Source organism: Furipterus horrens, unplaced genomic scaffold (genome assembly GCF_987537825.1).
Source record: "Furipterus horrens unplaced genomic scaffold, mFurHor1.1.pri manual_scaffold_5, whole genome shotgun sequence".
Lineage (NCBI taxonomy): Eukaryota > Metazoa > Chordata > Mammalia > Chiroptera > Furipteridae > Furipterus > Furipterus horrens.
In genome coordinates this window covers 77028177-77051259 of record NW_028327175.1, presented here as the reverse complement: position 1 = coordinate 77051259, position 23083 = coordinate 77028177, and the positions used below count along the sequence as shown (strand labels likewise).

General features: G+C 36.7%; 1 protein-coding gene across 3 annotated transcripts; it reads left to right on the top strand.

Annotated features, from left to right (window-relative positions):
• Positions 1-310: 310 nt before the first annotated feature.
• On the top strand, positions 311-21152 carry STARD4 (StAR related lipid transfer domain containing 4). Of its 3 annotated transcripts, XM_090276557.1 has the most exons (7): positions 333-412; positions 5602-5737; positions 7010-7127; positions 8414-8463; positions 18658-18784; positions 19865-19979; positions 20793-21152. In XM_090276557.1, exons 3-7 carry the CDS (start codon positions 7023-7025, stop codon positions 21020-21022), a joined length of 627 nt encoding a protein of 208 aa, XP_090132683.1. In that variant the 5' UTR covers positions 333-412; positions 5602-5737; positions 7010-7022; the 3' UTR covers positions 21023-21152. The 3 variants fall into 3 exon arrangements, with proteins under 3 accessions (XP_090132682.1, XP_090132681.1, XP_090132683.1); XM_090276556.1 differs by lacking the exon at positions 5602-5737 and having other exon boundaries at positions 311-353; XM_090276555.1 differs by lacking the exon at positions 5602-5737 and having other exon boundaries at positions 329-412.
• The last annotated feature ends 1931 nt before the right edge of the window (positions 21153-23083 follow it).

Genomic DNA, 23083 nt, shown 5'->3' with positions numbered 1-23083 from the left:
AAACTCCACACCCTCGGGGAAGCCTGGCTAGCTCCCGCCAGCTCACACCCACGCGGAATCATTCCATTTCCTGGAGACCAATCAGCACTCCGCTCGCTGCCGAGCCAGCCAATCGAAGCAAACACACGTTGCTCGGTCCAACTTCTGCTACTAGCGCTCCGGGGCACCGAGTTAGAGTCCGGGGAGGGGGGGGGGGCGTGCCTGGGGGTTCGGCCCGCCTTCCCCTGAAGAACTTGGTGCCTTCCAATTGGCTGAGACCTTCATTGGTTTGACGCCCATTGGCTGCCGCCTTCCGCTGCCTCGACGGGCGGAGATGCTTACAGAGCTTTAACGCGTCAGAGTTGCAGAGAGCGGTGAGTCTTGTCCCGCCCGGACGCTCCTGTGCCCTGTACCACTCCTCGCTTCTTCTCAGGTAGCCTTGGGTAGATGCACGGGGTGGCGGCGTAAGTGAGGCGGCTTGGAGGGAGGGCGACAGGCGGGCGTCCGGGGCGCCCAACCCGGTGCGTTTTCCCAGAGCTGTTGCGGGGAGTGGGGTGAGGGAGGCGGCCGTGAAGGGCGTGGATTGCGCGCCGCGGGGTCCGGGCGGGTGTGGACCTCACGGGTGAGAGAAAACTGAGGCCCAGGGAGGAAGGGGGAGATCCGGAAGTAACCTAGGGCTTGCACCTTGTCGCTCTACACTGCTCACCAGCTTAAGGATTTGGACACTGATTAGGACTCAGTTTCTAAATTTGTTAAATGGGGACGGAGCGGTAATAACCTTGCTTTTACACGAGGTCGCGTTCTGTTAAGGGCATCATGCTTCCTTGTTTTTAGTAAATGCACAGACAGCATAGGGTTCATCCTTTCACATTAAGCATTTACTAAGATATTGATGATGAGACAGCTTTTCCAGTGCTTAGTAAACAGGGTGGGGCAAAGATAGATTTACAGTTGTGAGTACCGAGACACAGTTTATTTTTGTACTATTATTTATTAATTAGTGTATTATTTTCCATATGAGCAACTGTAAACCGACTTTTGCCCCTCCCTGTATCTTACAAGTTCCATGCTAAGTGTGTAAACTCATGTAGTTCCTCAGTAAATTAGTGTTACTATTATCCTTAATTTACCATTAAGAAAGATTACTTGAGCTATTTTGGGTTCAAAAGCCAGAACAAAATATGACAAATTCAGTGTATCAGATTTTTAATAAAAGGTTTCTTCTAGCCAGTGACTGGCTTTCAGTGTTTTGTAAAATAGACCTTTAGCCTCTGAAGACAGAAGCCTTGGGTTGAAATTTTGGCCCATCATTTACTAGCTGTATGATCTTTGACCAGTGACCTAATTTCCATTTATGTAAAATAGGGATAATTATAGATCAGCTCTTAAGGACTTTTATGAGGATTAAATGAAATAATACAATTTAAAGTGGCCAGAAGACTGATAACTTAGTAAATGACCAAAAAAAGAAATTAGCTTATTATTTTCAATAAAGAATTAGAGCATTACAAGAATGAACATTAAATGGAACATAAACTTACAGTTGTGATATCCTTAGAATTTAATATTACCTTATGTGTTGTAAAAAGTCTCAGTGTAAAGCTTGTACTAAAATAAGCCAAAGTCAGCACTAAAACAGAGGAACATTAGTCACATTGAAGAAGTAGGCTTCCTATTGCATACTTGCTACAGCCATTGTCAAAACGAGGAACTACCATACTTTACTGAGTAGGAAAAGCTAAATTGTCAATTCAAGATTGATTGGAAATAATGCATATTCTGAAATTTTTGTTAGGTAGAAAATATAATTATACAAGGCCTTGGTTTGCACAGTTTTTGGGGGGTAAATCTAGGGCATGTTAAATTGAAGCTCTTCACATAAATGAAACTCGTATTGGTTAATGAAAGGTTGATTCTGATGTGAGCTGCTTTAACAAGTGAATTCTGACTTAATTATACTCCTTAAGTACAGATTTTTATGGCATTCACTTTTTATTAGAAGTTGAGATGTTTATTATTTAAAATAACATATTTAAAATAACAACCTAGGATCATATCACTGTGATATATATTTGATAAAAATTGGAGATGTATTTATCAAGGACTATGGTGCTTATAGAAAAATTTTAACTGGGGAAGGCTGTCCACTCTATGATCGCACTCACTCTCTGCACTAGTAATCACTTCTAAAACATGGACATAGAAAACATGAACAAAAAGATTAAAGTAAGGAAAGAATGGAGGGGGACATTACTCAGCACTGTGTAATAAAACTGTCAAGAGATATAATCTGTTAGATTCTGATAAGGTTAAGTGGTACCTGTTCTCTCTGAAATGTAAGTGGTAGATCTGGAGAATTTCCTGATATAAGGTCAATAAAGGGAATAAGAGAATTAGTAAGAGGGACTTCAGAGAGTGGTATTTAAAATATTTTCCTTACATTCTCCACAGATCGAGATTACAATAGGGCATATGGTATGCTTTCCTTTCCATTAACATGAATATGCTGTTTTATTTGCAGAGTGCCAAGGCCTTGATAACCCCAGTGCTGCCCCTTCTTGGTTCTGGAATATATTTCTAGAGGTCCTCTGACATGCCTGCCCACACACAGATAGTATAGACAGTAACCACTTTTCTCCTTTGGATTTAATCTCGAGCAGAAATTCATGCATGAATCATCTGCCTGGTTAAATACTTTATTGGCTAAAAGAGAGCTTTACAAGTTTATACTTTGCACTCTTCCTTTCCTACCTCCTACTCTATCACCTTTAAAGTGACTCAACTAATTGGCGGGAGTTTTAATTTTTGTTGTTGCAGTTAAAAGTTTACTTGAAGGGGGTTGACTATGTCAACTGTGAGAGCAAAAACTGGATTATATCCATTTCTATAATTCTAGGACCTGGTATATACTAGATACTTGGAAAATAAAATAGTAGACCTCTGAGAAATTGTTGTGTTTCATTATGGTAATGGAAGTTTTAGTCTCAGAAGTTCCAAGATGATTAGCATAAATGGGCCTGCTATAGCTATCTTGAGGTCTTCCATAAGTGAGACAAGTAACTTAACTGTCCACCCCCTTTTTTTTTTCTATTTTAAATATTTACTGGGTTCTTACTGCATGGTAGACATAACATTGAACAAGTCACATATCCTATTCCAAAAGATTTGCAGTTAAATGGGAGATGACAAGTGAATAATTACATTACTGAGTGGCTGTGAGAAAACGTTGGAGGAGGAGCTAACATAATCTTTAGGGGAGTCCAGGAAAGAAGAGTAGAAATTAGGCAGTGAAGCTTGGCCCATTCATAAAAGAGCCCATAAGCCTTATAAAGGAGTTTGAACTTTATACTGATCAGTAGGAGTGAATGATTACTAAGATAAGCACTGTAAAGATTCACATTCTCATCTTTATAGGTACGTTTTATTGCTTACATTTTGTGTGCTGGATTTGCACAGAGATAATGTTTATGATAATAGTAGCTTTATATTTCATCTTTGATTTCTATCAAATATTTTTGAAAAAGTTCTGTTATCTGCCAACCACACGAACCTGGTAGCTAACCTTTAGGTTTAAAGAATATTGTTTCATTATATGATCCCCATAATAGATAAATGAAATTTCTTTTGCAAGTCTTCTCTAAGAATTTGTTTGTTTATAACATATTCTTGAATAAGGTCATTGTACTGGCTATCAAGTTCACAGTCTCTTGAGTGGAAATGGGATATATTCTTGATTGACAGACTTTTTGAATGAGCACATTCACTTTTAGTCTGTGGGTAGGATCTGTACTTATTATACATTTTGCACCACTTACATAGATCCTACATTTTCTATTATTGAATTTTCTATATATACTTCCCCATGTTCCTGAAGGGATATGCCACTCCAAAATATGCTACTTGGAATAAGGATTATTTTGAGCTGAAGGCAATTAGCAGCAGCAAAAGAAAAAAGAGCTCTTTTTCTTCCCATGATCTGCCTAAAATTAAGATATAAACTTTCCTTTGTGAAGGTCTCCTCTGTTCCTTCTATACCAGGAAGAAGGACAACTCTTATCACTGGAGTCAGAAAGTTGGCATTGAGATGGTCTGTACAAACTTACTTTACTAAAATAACCCTATCTTCCATTTTCTTCCATATATTTAATACCCATAATTTAGCACCCCTAGAAGCTCAACCCCTTTTTCTCGGTCTTGTCACGTCACAATTTATCACCCTTTATTAAAAGACTGTATAAGCCCCTGGGTCTAAGTATTCCTTTGCGTCTCTACTTCTTTTTTTATGAAGGCCTCTGCGCAGGCAAAAATTAAAATGTTAACATCAAATAAGACTGGTGTACCTTTTCTTCCATTAATCTACCTTTTGTCAGTTTAATTCACACATTCTAGAGACATAACCTTAAGAGAGTAGAAGAAAAGTTTTTTCCTTCCCTACAGTTCTGTATCATTTTAGTGTTTATCTTTTTTAATGGCTTGTATGTTCTGTGTTGTGCTATTTAAATATTGACTACAGCATTAATTTATTTCTGTCACCTTTAGTTTTTCAATCAATGGTTTTCAGCTTGGCTGGATGACAGGATGATCAGTGAGGCTTTTTAAAGGACCTAGATTTCACAACAGACAAACTGAATCTCACTATTTAGCAGTGGGCCCTGAAATCTAACACATAAAAACAGCGTTAAAGAAAATTTGACACAGACAGAAATTAAAGTGGTAAAAGCAAATCTTATTCAAGAACTATTGCAACGAGGAACAGAATCCACAGTATAGAACTGGGCCTCCTTCTGAATACAACAAGGACAAGTTGAAATTTATAGCCAAGGAGCAGGGTAGGTGTCACTGGATGGAAAATTACTAAAAGGGAAACATATTAGGGATAAGGGGGATTCTGGCTAAGTCAAACTGATAGGATTCCTGCTGAAGGCAGGCCAGGGGGTGGTAAGATTAAAGATGAGATTAGGAATTTTTAAGGGTGAAGGATTTTTGCTAAACTTATTTAGAAAAATTTTGCTATAACTGAGCTAAGGTGTCTAAGGACAAGCCCAAGAGCTAGGCCTAGTCAAAAAGAAGACTCAGAGGAGAATAAGGAGGAAGTCTTTGTCAACAGCAACAACTACTGCAAAACAAAACAAAGGTGGTGTTGATGTATGCATCTCTACTTGAGAATTGAAGCCTTATTTTCATAGAGGGTTGATATTTCACTTAAATCTTTTCTTGGTCTTTTTAGTAGCTTGATGGGTCTAGAAATGGTCAGCTTACCCCCAAAGCCTTTTCTCCTTTAGGCTTTTACTAGAGAGGACCATGGCACCAAAAGAGATAAAGTTAAGACCAAATAATTCTTGTTTTAAAGCAAATACACCTCAACAAAGATTAGGGCCTAATGTGTTTCAGGTAATGTTCTAGTTGATGGGGATAGACTGGTGAATAAGGCAAACAATGGTCCTTGTTCTATTTCTGGAGGTATGATGGTCAAACAGTAGAATACAGTATACCAATACGTGAACAATTTAATTTCAGATAGTGAGAAGCATGATGAAGAAAATAGAAGAAGGCTGTAATAGTGACTTAATAGAAGACTGTAATAAGGTCCAGGAGGTCCAAACTGAAAAATTATCATTACAGGTTGTTACTAGTTGTGCTCAGATTTGGATCTAGTGATCCAGGCAAGAGAAATAACAAGCACAAAGGCCCAAAGTTGGTGACAAGCTTGGCCTGTTTGAAGAATAGAAGAAAAACTGCTAGCACAAAAACATTGCAGGTAAATGGCATGAGAGGTGGTATTTAGGGATCTCTTAATTCCTGTTAAGGGTGATTTTGAGGTTTTGGACTTTGAGCAACTGGCTCAATTACCCTTTTAATAGCAAATTGTTAAGATGGGAAGACTGAGGCAAATTGAGAGAAGCAAGAGATGCCCATTAGGCATGAAGCCGTGAGTAGAGTTCTGGATCTGGGACCTTGGAGTGACATCTCCCTCCCTCTTTCTACCTCTTTCCCTGGGGTCTTTCCACATGTAGCTTCAGGATAGCCAGATTTTTTTCATGCGTGCATGTTGATCAGAAGCTCCCAAAGCAATCACTCCAAAAGAAAGCTGCAGAAGCTGCATGGACTTTTCTAACCTTGCCCGGGAAGTCGTGAAGAGTCAGACTCTACCTCTTGATGGGAAGTGTGTCAAACAACTTGCAGCAGTGTTTTAAAGTCATCACATTAAAGAATCTCTTATATTAAGTTTGTTATCTTTGAAGGTTAGAAATCATTTCCCTTTAAAAATAATGTTGAATAGTACCTTGTTTGGAATTATTAATGATATAGCACTTTTCTTCATGTAGTTAAACTTATTCCCTTAAAATTATGAACCATTTATTTTTGCTGTATTGGCGGTTCTAAAATTCTTCATAGGACCTTTTTCCTTATACAGTTACCTAACTGAATCCTGTAACACTTCATCAAATGCAATAAAATATTGAAAACAGTGGAGCTCTTGAAAAATTTGAAATTGCCTGAAGTTCTGTAGCCCTAACTTTAAAGGATATAAGAAGAGGTTTCCAATTCTGGTTGTCATTTGTTTGCTAGAATAAGTCCTAAATCTGTTGGATATAAAATAAAAATTTTCAGTGGCTCAAGTCTATTGAATTTTTAAAGAGCTTATGACTTGTGTGTTATTTTTGTATTTTAGAAAGCATTTTTTTTTCTTTAAGTGACCTGGAATTTTGTAATTTATTTTCTTTTTATTAGATTTTATTAGAATGGGAAAATAAGATTATATTTTATTTTTTATATGGGTGATTTTAATAACTGAAAATATATGTTTCTCATTCCTATTTGTTACTCACCTTGGGAGCATTTAGGGAAAAAAACCTATGCTCAGTTCCTACTCTCAGAGATTCTGATTAGTTGATTTGGGGTGGGGTCCAAGTATAGGTAGCTTTTGTAGTTCCCCAGGCGATTCTGTTATGAAGCTACATTTGAAACCCACTGCCCCACTGCATCAAACTGTGGTGTTCGCTGGTGCTAATCTTAGTCTCTGTAACAGGGGGAAGAAGCCAATGGAAGGCCTGCCTGATGCTGCTGCTTTTGCAACTAAACTTAAAAACACTCTCATCCAGTACCATAGCATTGAAGATGATAGATGGCGAGTTGCCAAGAAAACGGTAAATTAATTTAATTACCTATATTTGGGGTATATCTTCAGTCTCATGAATTGGTTAATGACTTTCAGAATAGTATTGAAAAATATGGACTATACTTCAGATGGATGTGTAGGATAGATAATTTTGCTAATAAAGTATGTGCTTTAGCATGTTATAAAGTAAGAAAAAGTAATCCTGCATGTTTTCATTAGTTTTTTAGATATTGGACATGAGAATAGACTCATGGCAACAAGAGGCTAAAGAATAGCGTCTTAAGTCAACAAATAAAATGAATCATTGTCAATTTAAGGAAGTATGGTGATTGGTAGTTTGGAATAGTTTCAGATATTTCAAGAAGCCTGTGAGGGTCTCCAGTAAGTTTTTTTTTTTTTTTTTTTTTGCCGGTATGACTTGCCCAATCTATCACATGGCTGAGTTTTGACAGAGCCAACCCCAGAACCCAAGACTTCTGGTTAAGTGCTTTAATGTTTAAAAAGATATGAACAAGCTCAGAATGAAATATTTAACATTTCTAATGTCTTAGTCTAAATGTGTCAGCAGGTAAGATAGGAATAAGGCAAATAATAATGGCAAATGCAATAGTGCCATCACTGAATCTTTAGTGTTTGGGTCACAGGGAGCTACTGAAAAATCTTTTCTGGAGGTTGTAATTTCATTAAAATATGAAGAACTTTAGGACACAGAAGAAATTCAAATGTTGATCTTTTTTAAAAGTATATTTTATTGATTATATTGTTACAGTAGTTCCTTTTTTCCCCTTTGTTCCCCTCTGCCCAGCACCCCTCCTCCCTCAGCAATCCCACCCCTATGCCCATGGGTCATGCATAGAAGTTCTATGACTTCACTCTTTCCTATATTATTCTTTTTTTTTTAAATAATGCATTTATTTGTTTATTTTATTTTCAGAGAGAGGGGAAAGGAGAAAGAGAGGGAGGGAAACATCACTGTGTGGTTGCCTCTCACTCGCGCCCCCAACTGGGGACCTGACGTGTAACCTAATAATGTGCCCTGACTGGGAATCGAACCAGCGACACTTGGTTCGCAGGCTGATGCTCAATCCACTGAGCCACAGCAGCCAGGGATTATTCTTTAAAAAAAAAAAAAAAAAAAAAAAAAACAATTAACAAATGTGGATCATTTGATAGTATAAATAACTTTTATGCATCTCTGAATATTTACTTAAGTTTTAATCCAAAGAATAAAACTCTAAACTTATGAAATTGTCAGTTTTATATCCAGGGTTCCAATTATGTAATTATCACTGTATACTGTTTTTATTCTTCTAGAGAGATGTCACAATTTGGAGAAAACCTTCAGAAGAATTTAATGGATATCTGTAAGTAAATTCTAGTAGTTTTATTGTAGCTCTTAAGACATTGCTAAATGTTTTATACACACATCCACATACACATACATTAATGATCTCTGGATGATCATTGCCAATAAAATTGGGCCTTTGCTTTTGAGATTTAAACTTTCTGAGAAGCATATCACCTTTATGAAGTCAAAGCCTATTCAATTTCCATATCCCTTGAGGACTGAGTTAGTGGTGAGAGGGTCATAAATAATGATATCAAATGACTGATAAGATCTTAATTTCTTAGCATAGTTATAAGATCCTTCTAATATTCCTTTATATTTACTCAGTGCTGTAGCATACTTGATGCTAAGAGTTTATCTTGAAGAAATCATCAGAAAGATAATAGTTAAGTACTTATCTCTTCTATCACAGCATTGCTTATAATATTAAAAATTATAAACAACTTGAATAATCAACAGTTGGAGAATGATTAAATTATGGAACATACGTGATATTTTACAGTCTTTAAAAAACACATTTTCAAACATTATTTAACTTATTCCACTTGTCCTGGCTTACCAGCCTGCCTCAATGGGATTTCCAATTCTAGCTCCTAACTATGTGTGCCCTTTCATTAATCTATTCCTCTGAGGCAAATCAAGTATAGGAAAATCATCCTCTTAGGATTTTCAACATAGATGATCATGACACCTGAGAATAAAGGACATGCTAGACACCTCTTCATTAGCCTGAGTCCTCCTCCCCAAACCAATCAGTACCTGGATGTGGCTCCTTCTTCTCAAATCAAGTGGCTTTAAAGGAGAAGTTCTATTCCAGGCTTTCAAAGATACATGCATGACCAGTGACTTCACCCAAGGAAAGCAGAATGAGTCTTTCTCCAACAGTTCTTCATAGAAACACATATTAGCCCTGGAGCACCCACCTTTGGAACACTAAATATTTCCTGTCAGTTCCTGGATAATCTTTGTGCTATGTAACACTCTAAATCATATTTTACATTGCCAGTGAAAGTGAATTATCCCAGGGCAATTCTGACTTTGTTATTCTCTCCTCATGCTCTGTTTTTTGTTTGTTTGTTTTTAAACACCCTATTTCTTTTTCTTGCCAACAAATTCCCATCTCTTGCCTTTCAATAATGACCAAAATTGAAACCAAAATGGAGGCTTTGCCCTGAGAAACCCTATGGGTAAGAGTCCTGTTATGTTAAGAAACCTACCCTGCGTCACTAAATACCTTTTGAGTATTGAATCACTAAGAAGGAGCATGTATACCTTGAAATAGCCCATCTGGCCTCTATTTACTTCCCTAAGATGGAACCAGAGGGACTGGGGCCGCCTTGGGAGAGTGCAGTGCTCAGGGTGAATCATCCCAGAGCACCCCATCTCATGTTTATGGCCCAGTGAAATTTGGTTAGTGTGAATACCCAGGGGGAAGTTTAAGAAGAGAAAACAGGAAATGGGACAAAAGCTCGACAAGCAAACTTTCTCAGGGTGAAAAGAGGCCAGGCCACTAGTTTCCTTTAGCCTGCTGATGTACATCATTTTAAACATGAAATGATGAAACAAAGGTTGCCAAATGTTTACATTTAGCAGAAAAACATTTGCACACATACAAACACAGTGGTATATGTCTAGTTTCATTTGACATCTATGTCAAAAGCTGAACACCATGGATGTGAGGTCAGGCAATTCTACTTCTCTCCTCCTCTATCTCATGCCCACCTCTCAGTGCATCACCCAATAGGCTCTGGAAGGAGGGGAGGGAAGACTGGGTGTGGTTTGGTTGCTAGGAAACCACACTCCATGCATAATCTGGGTATTCTCTTTCCCACCCTCTCCCACAGCAGATTTTATTTGTTTTTTGAGTAGGCAATGCATTCACAAGTGTTCAAACATCAAGATATACAAAAAGCTATAAAACATAAGATTCCCTCATACCTTACCCCTCTTCATTCAATTTCCATCCTTCCTAACAAATAACTACTATTATTTTTTCTTGTTTATCCTTCTGGATATTTTTTAGGCATAAGTAAGTCATATAGACACATTTTATTCACCTTCACTGTTTTGCTTTTTTTTAAACATACATTATAGCCTGCTTTATACACAAGTGTGGTGTGTGTGTTTGTATTTTTCTGCATGATTTTTCCATATTGATTCATTAAGAACTCCATTCTTTTTTTACAGCTAAAGAGTATTTCATTGCATGAATTTACCACAGTTGATTAAATCAGTTACCTTTTGATAAACATTTAGGTGGCTTACAATCTTTGGCTATTACAGACAATGCCTTGTAAATAACCCTTGTATGCTCAGAAATATCCCTTGTACAATGTGTTATTTCCTGTATGCAAGCATATCTGGAAGATAAGCTCCTAGGGTCAGAGGTATATATATTTGGAATTTAGATGAAAATTGCCAAATTGCTCTTAAAAGAAATTGAAGTTTTTAGACTTTGTACATTTCTAACTTTGTGAGATAGACCTAATCTACCTTTTTTTAAAAGTATATTTTATTGATTATGTTGTTGCAGTAGTTCCAATTTCTTTCCCCTTTGATCCCCTCTGCCCGGTTCCCCCTTTCCCTCCAGCAATCCCACCCCCTTAGTTCATGTCCATGGGTCGTGCATATAAGTTCTTTGGCTTCACCCTTTCCTATATTATTCTTAACTTCCCCCTGTCTATTTTGTACCAACTGATTATGCTTCTTAATCCCTGCACCATATCCCCATTTCTCCCCCTCCCCCCCCAGCTGATAACCCTCCAAATGATCCTCAGACCTATGATTCTGTTCCTATTCTGGTTTGCTTAGTTGGATTTTATTTTTACTTTTTAGATTCAGTTGTTGATAGTTATGAGTTTGTTGTCAACCTAAGCTATCTTGAGGTTGTAAAAAATTCTTCCATGGTCTAGTCTAATATTTTAATATATTTATATTTATATAGATGTTACAGAGGAAGAAGAATAATTTTCCCTTTACCTTTCTGAATATTTTACTCCTATAATAAAAGAGATTAACAAAAGAAAGACCAAAAAACAAACATTATTTAAAAACATAAGAAAATAATTACCATATAATTTAAAATGAATAAAGGGAGTATTTAATGGTGTATAGCACAAATGTGAGTTGATTATATATATATATATATATATATATATATATATTTTTTTTTTTTTTTTTTTTTTTTTTTTTTGGTGTTTATTTAATACCAAATATATACCTCTAGATCACCAGTTCTCAACCTGTGGGTCATGACCCCTTTGGGGGTCGAACGACCCTTTCACATGGGTCACCTAAGACCATCGGAAAACACATATATAATTACATATTGTTTTTGTGATTAATCACTATGCTTTAGTTATGGTTGGGGGTCACCACAACATGAGGAACTGTATTAAAGGGTCATGGCATTAGGAAGGTTGAGAACCACTGCTCTAGATAGTGAGTTTATGAGTTATTTTTATTTCCATTTTTTGGCATTTACATTTAGTTGAACATGAATTGTCCCCTTTAAACAGAAAAAAAAAATTACTTTTTAAAGTCAGTGGGGACAATTACCTTGTGTAATTGTGAACCTTGTGAACGTTCCTCTACAATTACCTTGCGAAATGTTCACATCCTTGGGACTCAGCCCTTTTTAAAATAAAACGGGTCTGGCACTACTTCCTATGTACAGAATATTCTGAAGTGTAATATCAGAGATAGAGTTTCCAGAAAGATGAGTTATACAATATTTATGATGAGGACAGGGAAACTGGAGTTGGATTAATCATTGTAAGCAAGGGTGGAAAGTTAATCCTTTAGATCAGTAATTCCCATTGGGGGTTGAAAAGTGTACGGAGTGCTAAGGGAGCATTATGCTTGGTGATTTGGAAGGACTTCATACAGGAGCTAATATCTGAGCTGAGTCTAAAAGGAAGAATAGGTATTTCTTAGAGAATAGAGGATGGATTCATATTCCAGGTAGAGGGAATTACATCTACTATATATAAACAGACAGGAAACACTTCGAGAAGTTTGTTTGGGGAGGTAGAAGTGGTGTCCACATAGCTGGAACATAAACTATGAGGGTAGGGAGAACATTGTCTGCCTGAGTTTCGAATGCTAAACTAAAGAATTCAGTATGGCACTTACCCTCTGCTCAACCCCCACACCCACCTCCCAGGTTCTCAAAGGATTTTAAATTTACTCTAATAATATTGTGAAATAACATTGTGAAATGAGCATAGAGAGTTCAGAGAAGAGGTTTTACCCTGGGAGTCCATGGCTAGCTTCTTAAAGTTCCCCTAAGATTGTATACCACATGTGTCAATGTGTACATTCCTGGGAAGACATTTGTGGCTTTTTTCAGATTCTTAAAGATTCTTAAAGAGCGCGAGACTGATGCAGTGTGGAGTTGGACAGAGAGTGCACAAGCTAAAGACAAAGCATGGGAGTTGAAAAGGGCAAATGAGCATGAGAGATTTAATGACCATGATGACAATGTTGAGAACCAGATATTGTTCTAAGCACTTTGTATTTAGGAAATGATCTTGTTAATTCTGACTATTGGAATAAGGTTAAGAGAAAAAAAGTCAAAGTTGAACTCCAGATTTCTAATTTAGGTGACTGAATTAATTTGTGTCGCCCCCATCCCCCATCCTGCACCCCAAGTTAGAGAACACTGGAAGAAAGAGCAGATTTAGAACAGGGGAGATAATATAAGTTAGAACTTGAAATATTTATAAAATGGTAAAACAACTTTAGATGCTTTAAAGTAAACAAACAACAAAGATGCTGCCTGCCCCCCCCACCCCCCGGCCAAATGTTGCTGATAGAGTTAAAGCCAGTCACTCTTTCATTTCTTCTCTTTTCTTTCCTCCCCAGAGGTAATTGCTATCTTCAAGTTGTTTGTATTATTCCTGTTTCATACTTTGACCATGTGTGTGTGTTTCCTTTAGTAACCTGCTCTTAATTTTTTCCATTGAATATGTTTTCAGGATTTAGCCATTTAGATCTATTCTTTCACATCTATATGAATATACCACAATGTACTTATCTGTTTGCAAATGCCTGCTGATAACTTTTTAGGTTGTTGTCAATTTCTCCCTATAAAGTACAGTGGTCTAGAAAGCTTCTTGGTACATGTATCCTTTACATGTGTGATTTTCTTTGGGTACGCACCTGGATCTTAGTAGTATAGACCATTCAACTTTACTAGAAATGGCCAATTTGCTTTCTAAAGTGGTGGTAGCAATTTGAGAGTTCTCATTCCCTTACATTCAATACTTGTTAAGTTTATAATTTATACCAGTCTGAGGGATATGAGATCGTATCTTGTTAGTATTTAGTTGATTATGAGTGAGATTGAGTATCTTTTCTAAATTTATTGATATTTCAGGTCAATCTTTTAAAAAAAATTTTTAAGTATATTTCATTGATTATATTGTTACAATAGTTCCAATTTTTTCCCCCTTGCTCCCCTCCGCCCAGCACCCACCCCGCCGCCAGCAATCCCCGCCCAAATTCATGTCCATGGGTCATACATACAAGCTCTCCCGCTTCAGATATTCTTCTTTTTTATTATGTTGAGGTATGCTCCCTCTATTCCCATTTTGCTGAGAGTTTTCATCATAAATGGGTGTTGTATTTTATCAAATGCTTTTTCTGCATCTATTGATATGATTATGTGATTTTTGTCTTTCATTTTGTTTATGTATTGTATTACGTTTATTGATTTGCAAATATTAAACCATCCTTGTATCCCTGAAATGAATCCCACTTGATCGTGGTGTATGATCTTTCTAATGTGTTGCTGGATTTTGTTTGCTAATATTTTGTTGAGGATTTTAGCATCTATGTTCATCAGCGATATTGGCCTGTAGTTTTCTTTCTTTGTTGTGTCTTGACCTGGTTTTGGAATTAGGGTAATACTGACTTCATAGGATGAGTTTGGGAGTCTTCCCTCTTCTTGGGTTTTTTGGAATAGTCTGAGGAGAATAGGAGTTAGTTCTTTCCTAAATGTTTGGTAGAATTCACCTGTGAAGGCATCTGGTCCAGGGCTTTTGTGTGCTGGGAGTTTTTTGATTACTGCTTCAATTTCACTAGTTGTTATTGGTGTATTCAGGCTTTCTGCTTCTTCTTGATTCAGTTTTGGAAGACTATATGTTTCCAGGAATTTGTCCATTTCCTCTAGGTTGTCAAATTTCTTTCCATACAGTTGTTCATAATAATTTCTTACAATTCTTTGTATTTCTGTGGTATCAGTTGTGATTTCTCCTCTTTTGTTTCTGGTTTTATTTATTTGTGTCCTCTCTCTTTTTTTCTTGATGAGCCTGGTTAAAGGCTTGTCAATTTTGTTTATCTTTTCAAAGAATCAGCTCCTACTTTTGTTGATCTTTTGAATTAATTCTTCTCTGATCTTGATGATTTCCTTCCTTGTACTCGCTCTGGGCTTTGCTTATTGTTGTTCCTCTAGTTGTTGTAGCTGTAGGGTTAGATTTTTTATTAGAGATTCTTCTATCCTTTTTAGGCAGGCCTGTATCGCTATGAACTTTCCTCTCAGGACTGCTTTTGCTGTATCCCATAGGTTTTGAGTTGTTGTCTGTTCATTATCATTAGTTTCCAGAGACTTCTTGATTTCTTCCTTTTTGTCATTGTTAACCCATTCATTATTTAATAGCATGTTATTCATCATTCTCCATGAGTTTGAATGTTTTTGAGTTTTTTCCTTGAGGTTGATTTCCAGTTTTAAGCCATTGTGATCTGAGAAGATGCTTGATATAATTTCAGTCCTCTTGAATTTGTTGAGGCTTGTTTTGTGTCCTACCATGTGGTCTATCTTTGAAAATGTTTCATTTGCACTTGAGAAGAATATATATTTTGCTTCTTTGGGGTGAAAAGTTCTATATATATTGACTAAGTCCATTTTATCTAGAGTGTCGTTCAATGCCTCAATATCTTTGGTGTTTCTTCGCTTTGAAGATCTGTCCATTGTTCACAATGGGGTGTTAAAGTCCCCTACTATGAGTGTGTTGCTGTCTATATCTTTCCTGGAGTCTTTCAAAATTTACCTTACATATTTGGGTGCTCCTAAGTTGGGTGCATATATGTTTACAATGGTTATATCTTCTTGATGGATTTTTCCCTTAAGTATTATGAAATGGCCTTCTTTGTCTCTGTTTATGGCCTTGCTGTGAAATCTGTTTTGTCTGATATAAGTATTGCTACCTCAGCTTTTTTTTCATGTCCATTTGCTTAAAATACTTTTTTCCATCCCTTCACTTTCAGTCTGTGTAGATCTTTTGTTCTGAGGTGGGTCTCTTGTAGACAGCATATATGTGAGTCATGCTTTCTAATCCATTCAGCTACCCTATGTCTTTTGAGTGGAGCATTTAATCCACTTACATTTAAGGTTATTACTGATAGGTACTTATTCATTGTCATTTTCCCCCTTTGTACTTGTGTTCTTCTCTGTTTCTCTCTGTTTCTTCATCTTCTTAAAAGAGACCCTTTAGCATCTCTTGCAATGCTAGTTTGGTGGAGATGTATTCTTTTAGCCTTCTTTTGTCTTGGAAGCTCCTTATTTCACCCTCCATTTTGAATGAGAGCTTTTCTGGGTATAGTATTCTAGGTTGTAGGCCTTTGTTTTTCATTGCTTGGAATATTTTTTGCCATTCCCTTCTGGCTTGTAGTGTTTCTGCTGAGAAATCTGATGATAGCCTTATTGGAGCTCCCTTGTATGTTATTAGTTTTTTCTCTCTTGCTGCTTTTAGGATCCTCTCTTTGTCTTTAAATGTTGCCATTTTAATTATGATGTGTCTTGAGGTGGGCCTGTTGGGGCTCATCTTCATTGGGACCCTCTGTGCTTCCTGGACTTGCGTGACTCCTTCTCTCCTCATTTTAGGGAAGTTTTCTTTTATTAGGTTTTCAAAGAGGTTTTTTATCCCTTGCTCTTCTTCTTCTCCTTCTGGAATTCCTGTGCTATGGATATTATTATGTTTCATGTTGTCCTGCAGCTGTCTTAGAACCTCTTCAGTCTTGTTCAGTCTTTTTTCATTTTGTTGCACTGTCTGGGAGTTTTTGTGTATGTTGTCCTCCAGCTCGCTGATCCGATCTTCTGCTTCCTCTAGCCTGGTTTTAATTTCTTCTCCTTTGTTCTTCAATTCAGAGTTTATATTCTTCATTTCCTACTGGCTCTTATTGATAGCCTTTATGTCTTTTTTCATGCTGGTTTAATTCTCAGTAAGTTTCTTGTAGTTTTTCTGGAGTTCCCTGTAGTTTCCCTGGAGTTCTTTGTAGTTTCCGCTGAGTTCATTGAGCTTCTCCATAATTTATGTTTTGAATTCCATATCTGATAGTTTGCCCCCACCCCCACCCCATTTCATTTAGCACTCTTTCTGGGGATTCAACCTTTCCTTTCATTGGGGGGTTGTTTCTCTCTCTCCCCATTTTTGTGACTCTTCTTGTTTGTTGCTGCTTCTTAGAATGATCTGCACTTCCTGGATCTGCCCCTGGTGGCGTCAGATCCTGTACCAGTCTGACCCTAGGCAGCCTCTTGGAGACTTCCAGGGATCTACTGCCTTTGTCTGTCTCCTTTAGTTGTTAATCTATTCAATCTGTGATTAGCTGTCAAGTTTAAGGACCATGGGTGTGGCAGCTTAATTCCTGTAGGCAGGGCTTTTGCTTCCCCTCAGGCTGATGCCACCCAGAGGGGAATGGTCTGCCTGCAGTGTGGGGATGAGTCAGCACTGGGACCCAGCCGGCCGCTTCCCCAGTTCTCCCCTCAAAGCCACCACACCAAACTCTCCCCGAGCATCTCTAGTCCTTTCTGCCTTCCCTCTGCTTGAGCCCAGGGTAAGTGGGGGCCAAAATACTTTTGTATGTGATCCGCTTAAGAGCTCTTTTTCTCTAGCTGTTTCTCTCCGGCTAGCAAGAAACCCTGTGGCTTTTCGCTTTTCACAGCTGGATACAATTTTACTTTCCATTCTGTTGCTGTAGGATGGGAAGCCCCACTGGGGGTTTAGACCCTGCCCTTCTCAGGGGGAACACCCGGCTGCTGAGCTGTTTCTCAGTCCCTTCAGCTGCCACCCGTGTGAGCCCAGCCAGCCCTTCCGCGTCTCCGCACTCCCTACTGGTCACGTTGTGATGTAGCGGCCTTTTCTGTCTCTCCGTGGTTATAAGACTTCTCCCCAGCTGGTGTTCGGTTGGTTATTCCAGATGATTTCTCCAAAATTAAGTTGTAAATCCAGACTGGTCCTGGGAGGAGGTTAGTGTAGCTTCCACTTACTCCTCCGCCATCTTGGATCTCCCCAGGTCAATCTTAATATGTCCTTTGCCCATCTTTTCTTTGGATTGTCTGTCCCCCCGTTTTTTTTAATGGTTTATATGAATTAATTACATATCCTTTATAATAATCATACATCTGTTTATATGTGTTGCACATATTTTCTTCCAATCTGTGATGAGTTTGTAAAGAATTTATTTATTTTGTCAATTGTGGTATGCAAGTTTTAAATTTTAACTATCTTTATTATTTGTGTTTTTGTGTACTTTATGTGTTTAAAAAATCCTTCTCTATCCTGAGGTCACAAAGATGGTCACTTCTATATTTTTATCAAAGTTTCGAAGTTTGGTCTTTACTGGAATTAATTGTTTTGAATGGTGTGAAGTAGGGTTTAGTTTTTATTTTCTTCATTATCATAATTACTGAATCCCAAATACCATTTATGGAATAATATATCCTTTCCCCACCGATAGACACATATAATACCACCTTTCAAATATGTCAAGTTTCAGTATTATTCATGAGTCAGTCCTAGATGTTCTATTCCAAGGTGATCTGTTTTTTTGTTCCTAATGTTTTTTAAAAGTCATGGTAAAAATATGTGTAATAACATGTTAGGGCATAACTGAGAAATGAATTGCATACTAAATAAATGGAAGTATAACAGTGTTCTGCAGACTGTTTTGGGCAGAACCTGATGGTACTTTACTATGTTCATGATAGCATATAATGTAGTCTTCAGGTCTCTTATTAGATTTGAGGACAGAAAGTGCATTCTGATAAAATAATTGATATAACTTAATTTATTAGAAAACTTGTTGGGATTTACTTCCTTGAATAAATCTTCATTAACTCTTACTCTTTTTAAAATTAGTTTTGAACTACAAGGACATGCTGAAATTTTTCATTTTAATAGTATTTGACTTTAATTTTTTTTTTCTTCAGTTTCAAAGCTCAAGGTATTATAGATGATGTTGTCAATGGTGTAATGGACCATATACGCCCAGGTCCCTGTCGCTTGGATTGGGACAGCTTAATGACTTCATTGGACATTTTGGAGCACTTTGAAGAGGTATTTGTATAGAAACATTACTTCAGATTGTGTGTGTGTGTGTGTGTGTGTGTGTGTGTGTGTGAGAGAGAGAGAGAGAGAGAGAGAAGGAGAGAGAATGTGGATGTGAATCTGTGTACACATTTGCATTCATTGCTCTAAAAATAAGTAGTCATGACAAAGATTTCACAGGGGAATCCTTGCTGCTTTTTAAAAAACTTGAGTTTTCTCATATTACCTAATGAATGTTTGTCAGAACTGAGTTTATTTTCCATAGTAGCTCTACTCTTGCTGCTTAAGAAAATCATCAGCATCTTTATTTATAAAACTTGACATTCTGAAATATAAAATTCTGAAAATACCACTGGTATATTTAGGTTTCCTGGTAAGTTGTTTGTAAGTTTTTTGTCTATATTAAGTCAAAAATCAAACGCCAAATATTAAAATACCACCTTAGGCATGAAAGAATTTTGTAACCAAAGTGGCTTGCTTTCTTTTTCTACTTTTATTAATTAAGCTCTTGTCATGTTTGGGTTTCTTTACTTTAAATTTATTTAGAGAGAGGGGAAGGGAGGGAGAAAGAGAGGGAGAGAAACCTAGATCAGTTGCCTCTTTTATGCGCCCTGACAGGGACAGGACCAAACCTGCAACCCAGCCATGTGCCCTGGCCAGAAATCAAACAGGTGACCTTTCGCTTTGCGAGACAACACCCAACAGACTGAGCCACACTGGTCAGGACACCATGTTTGAATTTATTTATTGAACCATGTGGTGTTTTAGTCAAAGTATTTGTGGATTTTATATTAAACATCTAGAGTCTATAATACCCACTTATTGTTGAGTATCATACAGGATACAAAGAGACTATATTGAATTAGAGATTTGGATGTGGGGTAGCTTACCTTTACGTTATGATTATATATCTTCTTCATGTGCATACAGCAGTAGTGAGATTTAGAATAGAATATAAACCTGTTAGAAACACTTTAAGAATTATTGCTACTAGTTAAAATACATTTTAAGTGAGCATTAGTTTTTTACTCAAGATGAACTTATGGTACATGAGTCTATGTATGTGTTCTGTTACCTTTTCTCTTTCAGAATTGCTGTGTGATGCGTTATACTACTGCTGGTCAGCTTTGGAATATCATTTCCCCAAGAGAGTTTGTTGATTTCTCCTACACTGTGGACTATCAAGGGGGGCTTTTATCCTGTGGTAATGATCTCAAAACCTTATACTTTCTTCCAATTTGTTTTAAATATTTGAGTTTTCTAGGCTAGATGTTTCTATATAAGATATTTTCATAATTATTTATAATCACTAGGCTTTTCTTGAAAATGCTGAACCCTAGGGATTAAAATAACTATTTCAAGAATGGTTCTAATATCTCTCTAAGTTTTTATTTCCAGTTATGTAGTATCTTCCAGGCCACAACTAGCAAATGCAGGTCACACGACTGCCTCTCAGAAAGGGATCCAGTAGATGAAAAACAGGTTCTGAGTCATACAGATAGAAAAAATAGACTTAGTATGTGTTAGAATATTTTTCCTTCCTTGAGTTATGCAATATTCTTCTTCTCAAAAATAAATATACTGCTATTAGAAGGCTCCTGCTCTCTAAGGCAGTTGTAGTTAAACATCTGTTTGTTTATTCTTAATTAGCTAGTACCAAAGTTGGACATGGTAGTGCCTTGGGGTATAGTGGTGGTACCAGAGGTTTGATTATTGGCACATTGAGGCGTGGATGCTACATCCAAGATTCTTAGTTTCCAAGTAGTTACCAAGAGGACATGATGTCATTCATTCTGAGGGGATTAGAACTTTCCCCATTACTTATGTAGCTTTCTGTCAGAACTCTACCTGGTAATTATTTTTTTCATTCTTCCATGGTTACTCTTGGGGCTGAATTTTCATCTACAGGGATAACAAGAAAAAATGTAAACAAGAAATCTAATAATATTTTTAATGAAAGTTTTAGACTTATGTCAGTCATGATTATTAATAGTATTATTTTAAAATTGCCTTATAGGGATAAGTCTTGACTGGAGTGAGAGGAGACCAGAATTTATTCGTGGATATAACCATCCCTGTGGTTGGTTTTGTGTTCCACTGAAAGACAATGCAAACCAGAGTCTTTTGACAGGCTACATTCAGACGGATCTGCGTGGGATGATTCCTCAGTCTGCAGTAGATACAGCCATGGCAAGCACTTTAATCAACTTCTATGGTGATTTACGGAAAGCCTTACGAAAGGCATAATATGTTTAATCTTTTATTACCGTAGTCCCCTGAATCAACTTTTTCTCTCAGTTCCATGGCCTGTGTAAATCATCACTCTTTCCTTTCTTCTTTATAGCCTGTAGGAAATTTTGAGATCTTTTTGGGTTAAAGTAAATAACTATCAAAAAGAGGGCCTTTTAGTTTTCTTAATAATTATTTGCACATTGTTTGGCATAGCAGTGTGTCTAGGAGTGGAGAATATGACAGAAATCCACTAAGAAGTAGATAAGAGTTCTTTGATCCAAACTCTTAAATTGAATAGTGCCTCAGTATGAACTTTTTGGCTGCTTGGAAATTAGAGAAAGCACAACTTTGTGCTGTTAGGTTAAAATAATCTATTTTAGAACTTTATGAACATTTTGTAAAAGTTTTAATTTTTTTTGAAAGTTAAATATTAGTGTTTTACTTTTGGTATGCTCTATGAGTTTGCCAATATTTTGGACTGAAGAAAAAACTCTTCTTTATATTTTATAAAAATGAACTTCATTGTCAATTGACTTGCACTACTTTAAGTATCAAAAAGATAAGAAATGAGAAAAGGATAAATGGTATAGTAACTATAGGTTCAAATCAAATGCAATTCAATTTTGATATCTAGATAGCATTATTTTGTAGATATCTTTAAAAATATAGTTGTATATGTGAATTTATTTTGGGATCCTTAAAACATTTGTGCATGAATAAAATAGTACAAAAAAATGCCAAATATGTGCTGGGCATACCACATCAATTGGGCAGTAGTGTGGATTGTGTGAAGTGGCTGGTGGTATCCTGCATTTAGCAATAGGGAATCATCGCTCTAGAAGGTCAAATTCAATTAATGTTTTGTATGTGTTTCTGTTTTAAAAGTATCACTCAGCTCATAAAGTATTACTAACTAACTACTTCATAAACATTCACAATTGTGATATAACTTTTGTCTGGAACTATAACAATGCATTCAGAGGTTTATCAAAATGCCAAGATGAGTCATTTCATAACTAGAGTGAACCGTAATAGGTCCCATGATTCTATGGATTCCTTAAATGGACATTCCTAAATGACTTTAGCATTCCTAATGACTCTGGCTTTTGAACTATTCACCTAGTTTACTTCTAAAATGAGAACTTGAGGCATCTCAATATGTCCATGAACATTTTTATGTGTATTTATGTTTGTGTACATGCACACATCTTGAAATCTATTTTGTTGTTTAATGTGAGTTCTTTCTGTGTTATTATTACTGTTTCATCTCTTTTTTCTTTTTGGTTAATATGGGGTAAAGTGAAATCTGGAAATATAAGCCAGATAGGCCACAAAAAGTACCTGAGCATATAGTGGTTCAAGTGCTTGTACATTTGATCTGTGTTTTACATTGCTGTGTTTTCCTGAGTGTAAAGAGAGCATACATCATTTTCCTCAGACCCATTTTGATAAAGTGCAGAAAGTAGAGCTGGTTTTTGTCTTCATTTTAATTTTTTTGCTATTAGCAGTGATGTTAAAAAAACAACATCAACAAAAGGTTGCTGCACTATAATATCCATGGTGAATAATCTCACAGTTTTTATATTGAAAATAATTTGTTTCAAGGTCTGATAGAAACAATGCATAAATGTTCCTTTTTTCTTAACTTGAAATTTATTAATCAACATTTTTTTCTCAGTTGACTGTAACTTTGAGTTGCTGGATTTCTCTCCCACTTTTTTCTCCTTGTAATAGGAAAAGAAAACTCAGCAGTTTAGTTTTCAGTTTCCCATGGAAATTATTGAATGTTAATTTTGACTTCATGTATTTTTTTTTCCATTGGGTTTCATTGATGTAGAGTAGGAAGTTTCTTATATTCCAGTATTCTATCTAAGATGGTGAAATACAAACAGGTGATCAGTTATAAGGTGCCCAGATTGGGTAAAGGGATTTGCCACAATGAGGGCTATTACTGCCTGATCTGGGTGCCCCTGCACACAAAGGAACTGTCCACTCTCGGTTACTCTAATGTTCTTTTTGTCCTTTTCAATCTGTACCTCCAATTAGTGATTATTAATTAATCCACTGTGTACTGTG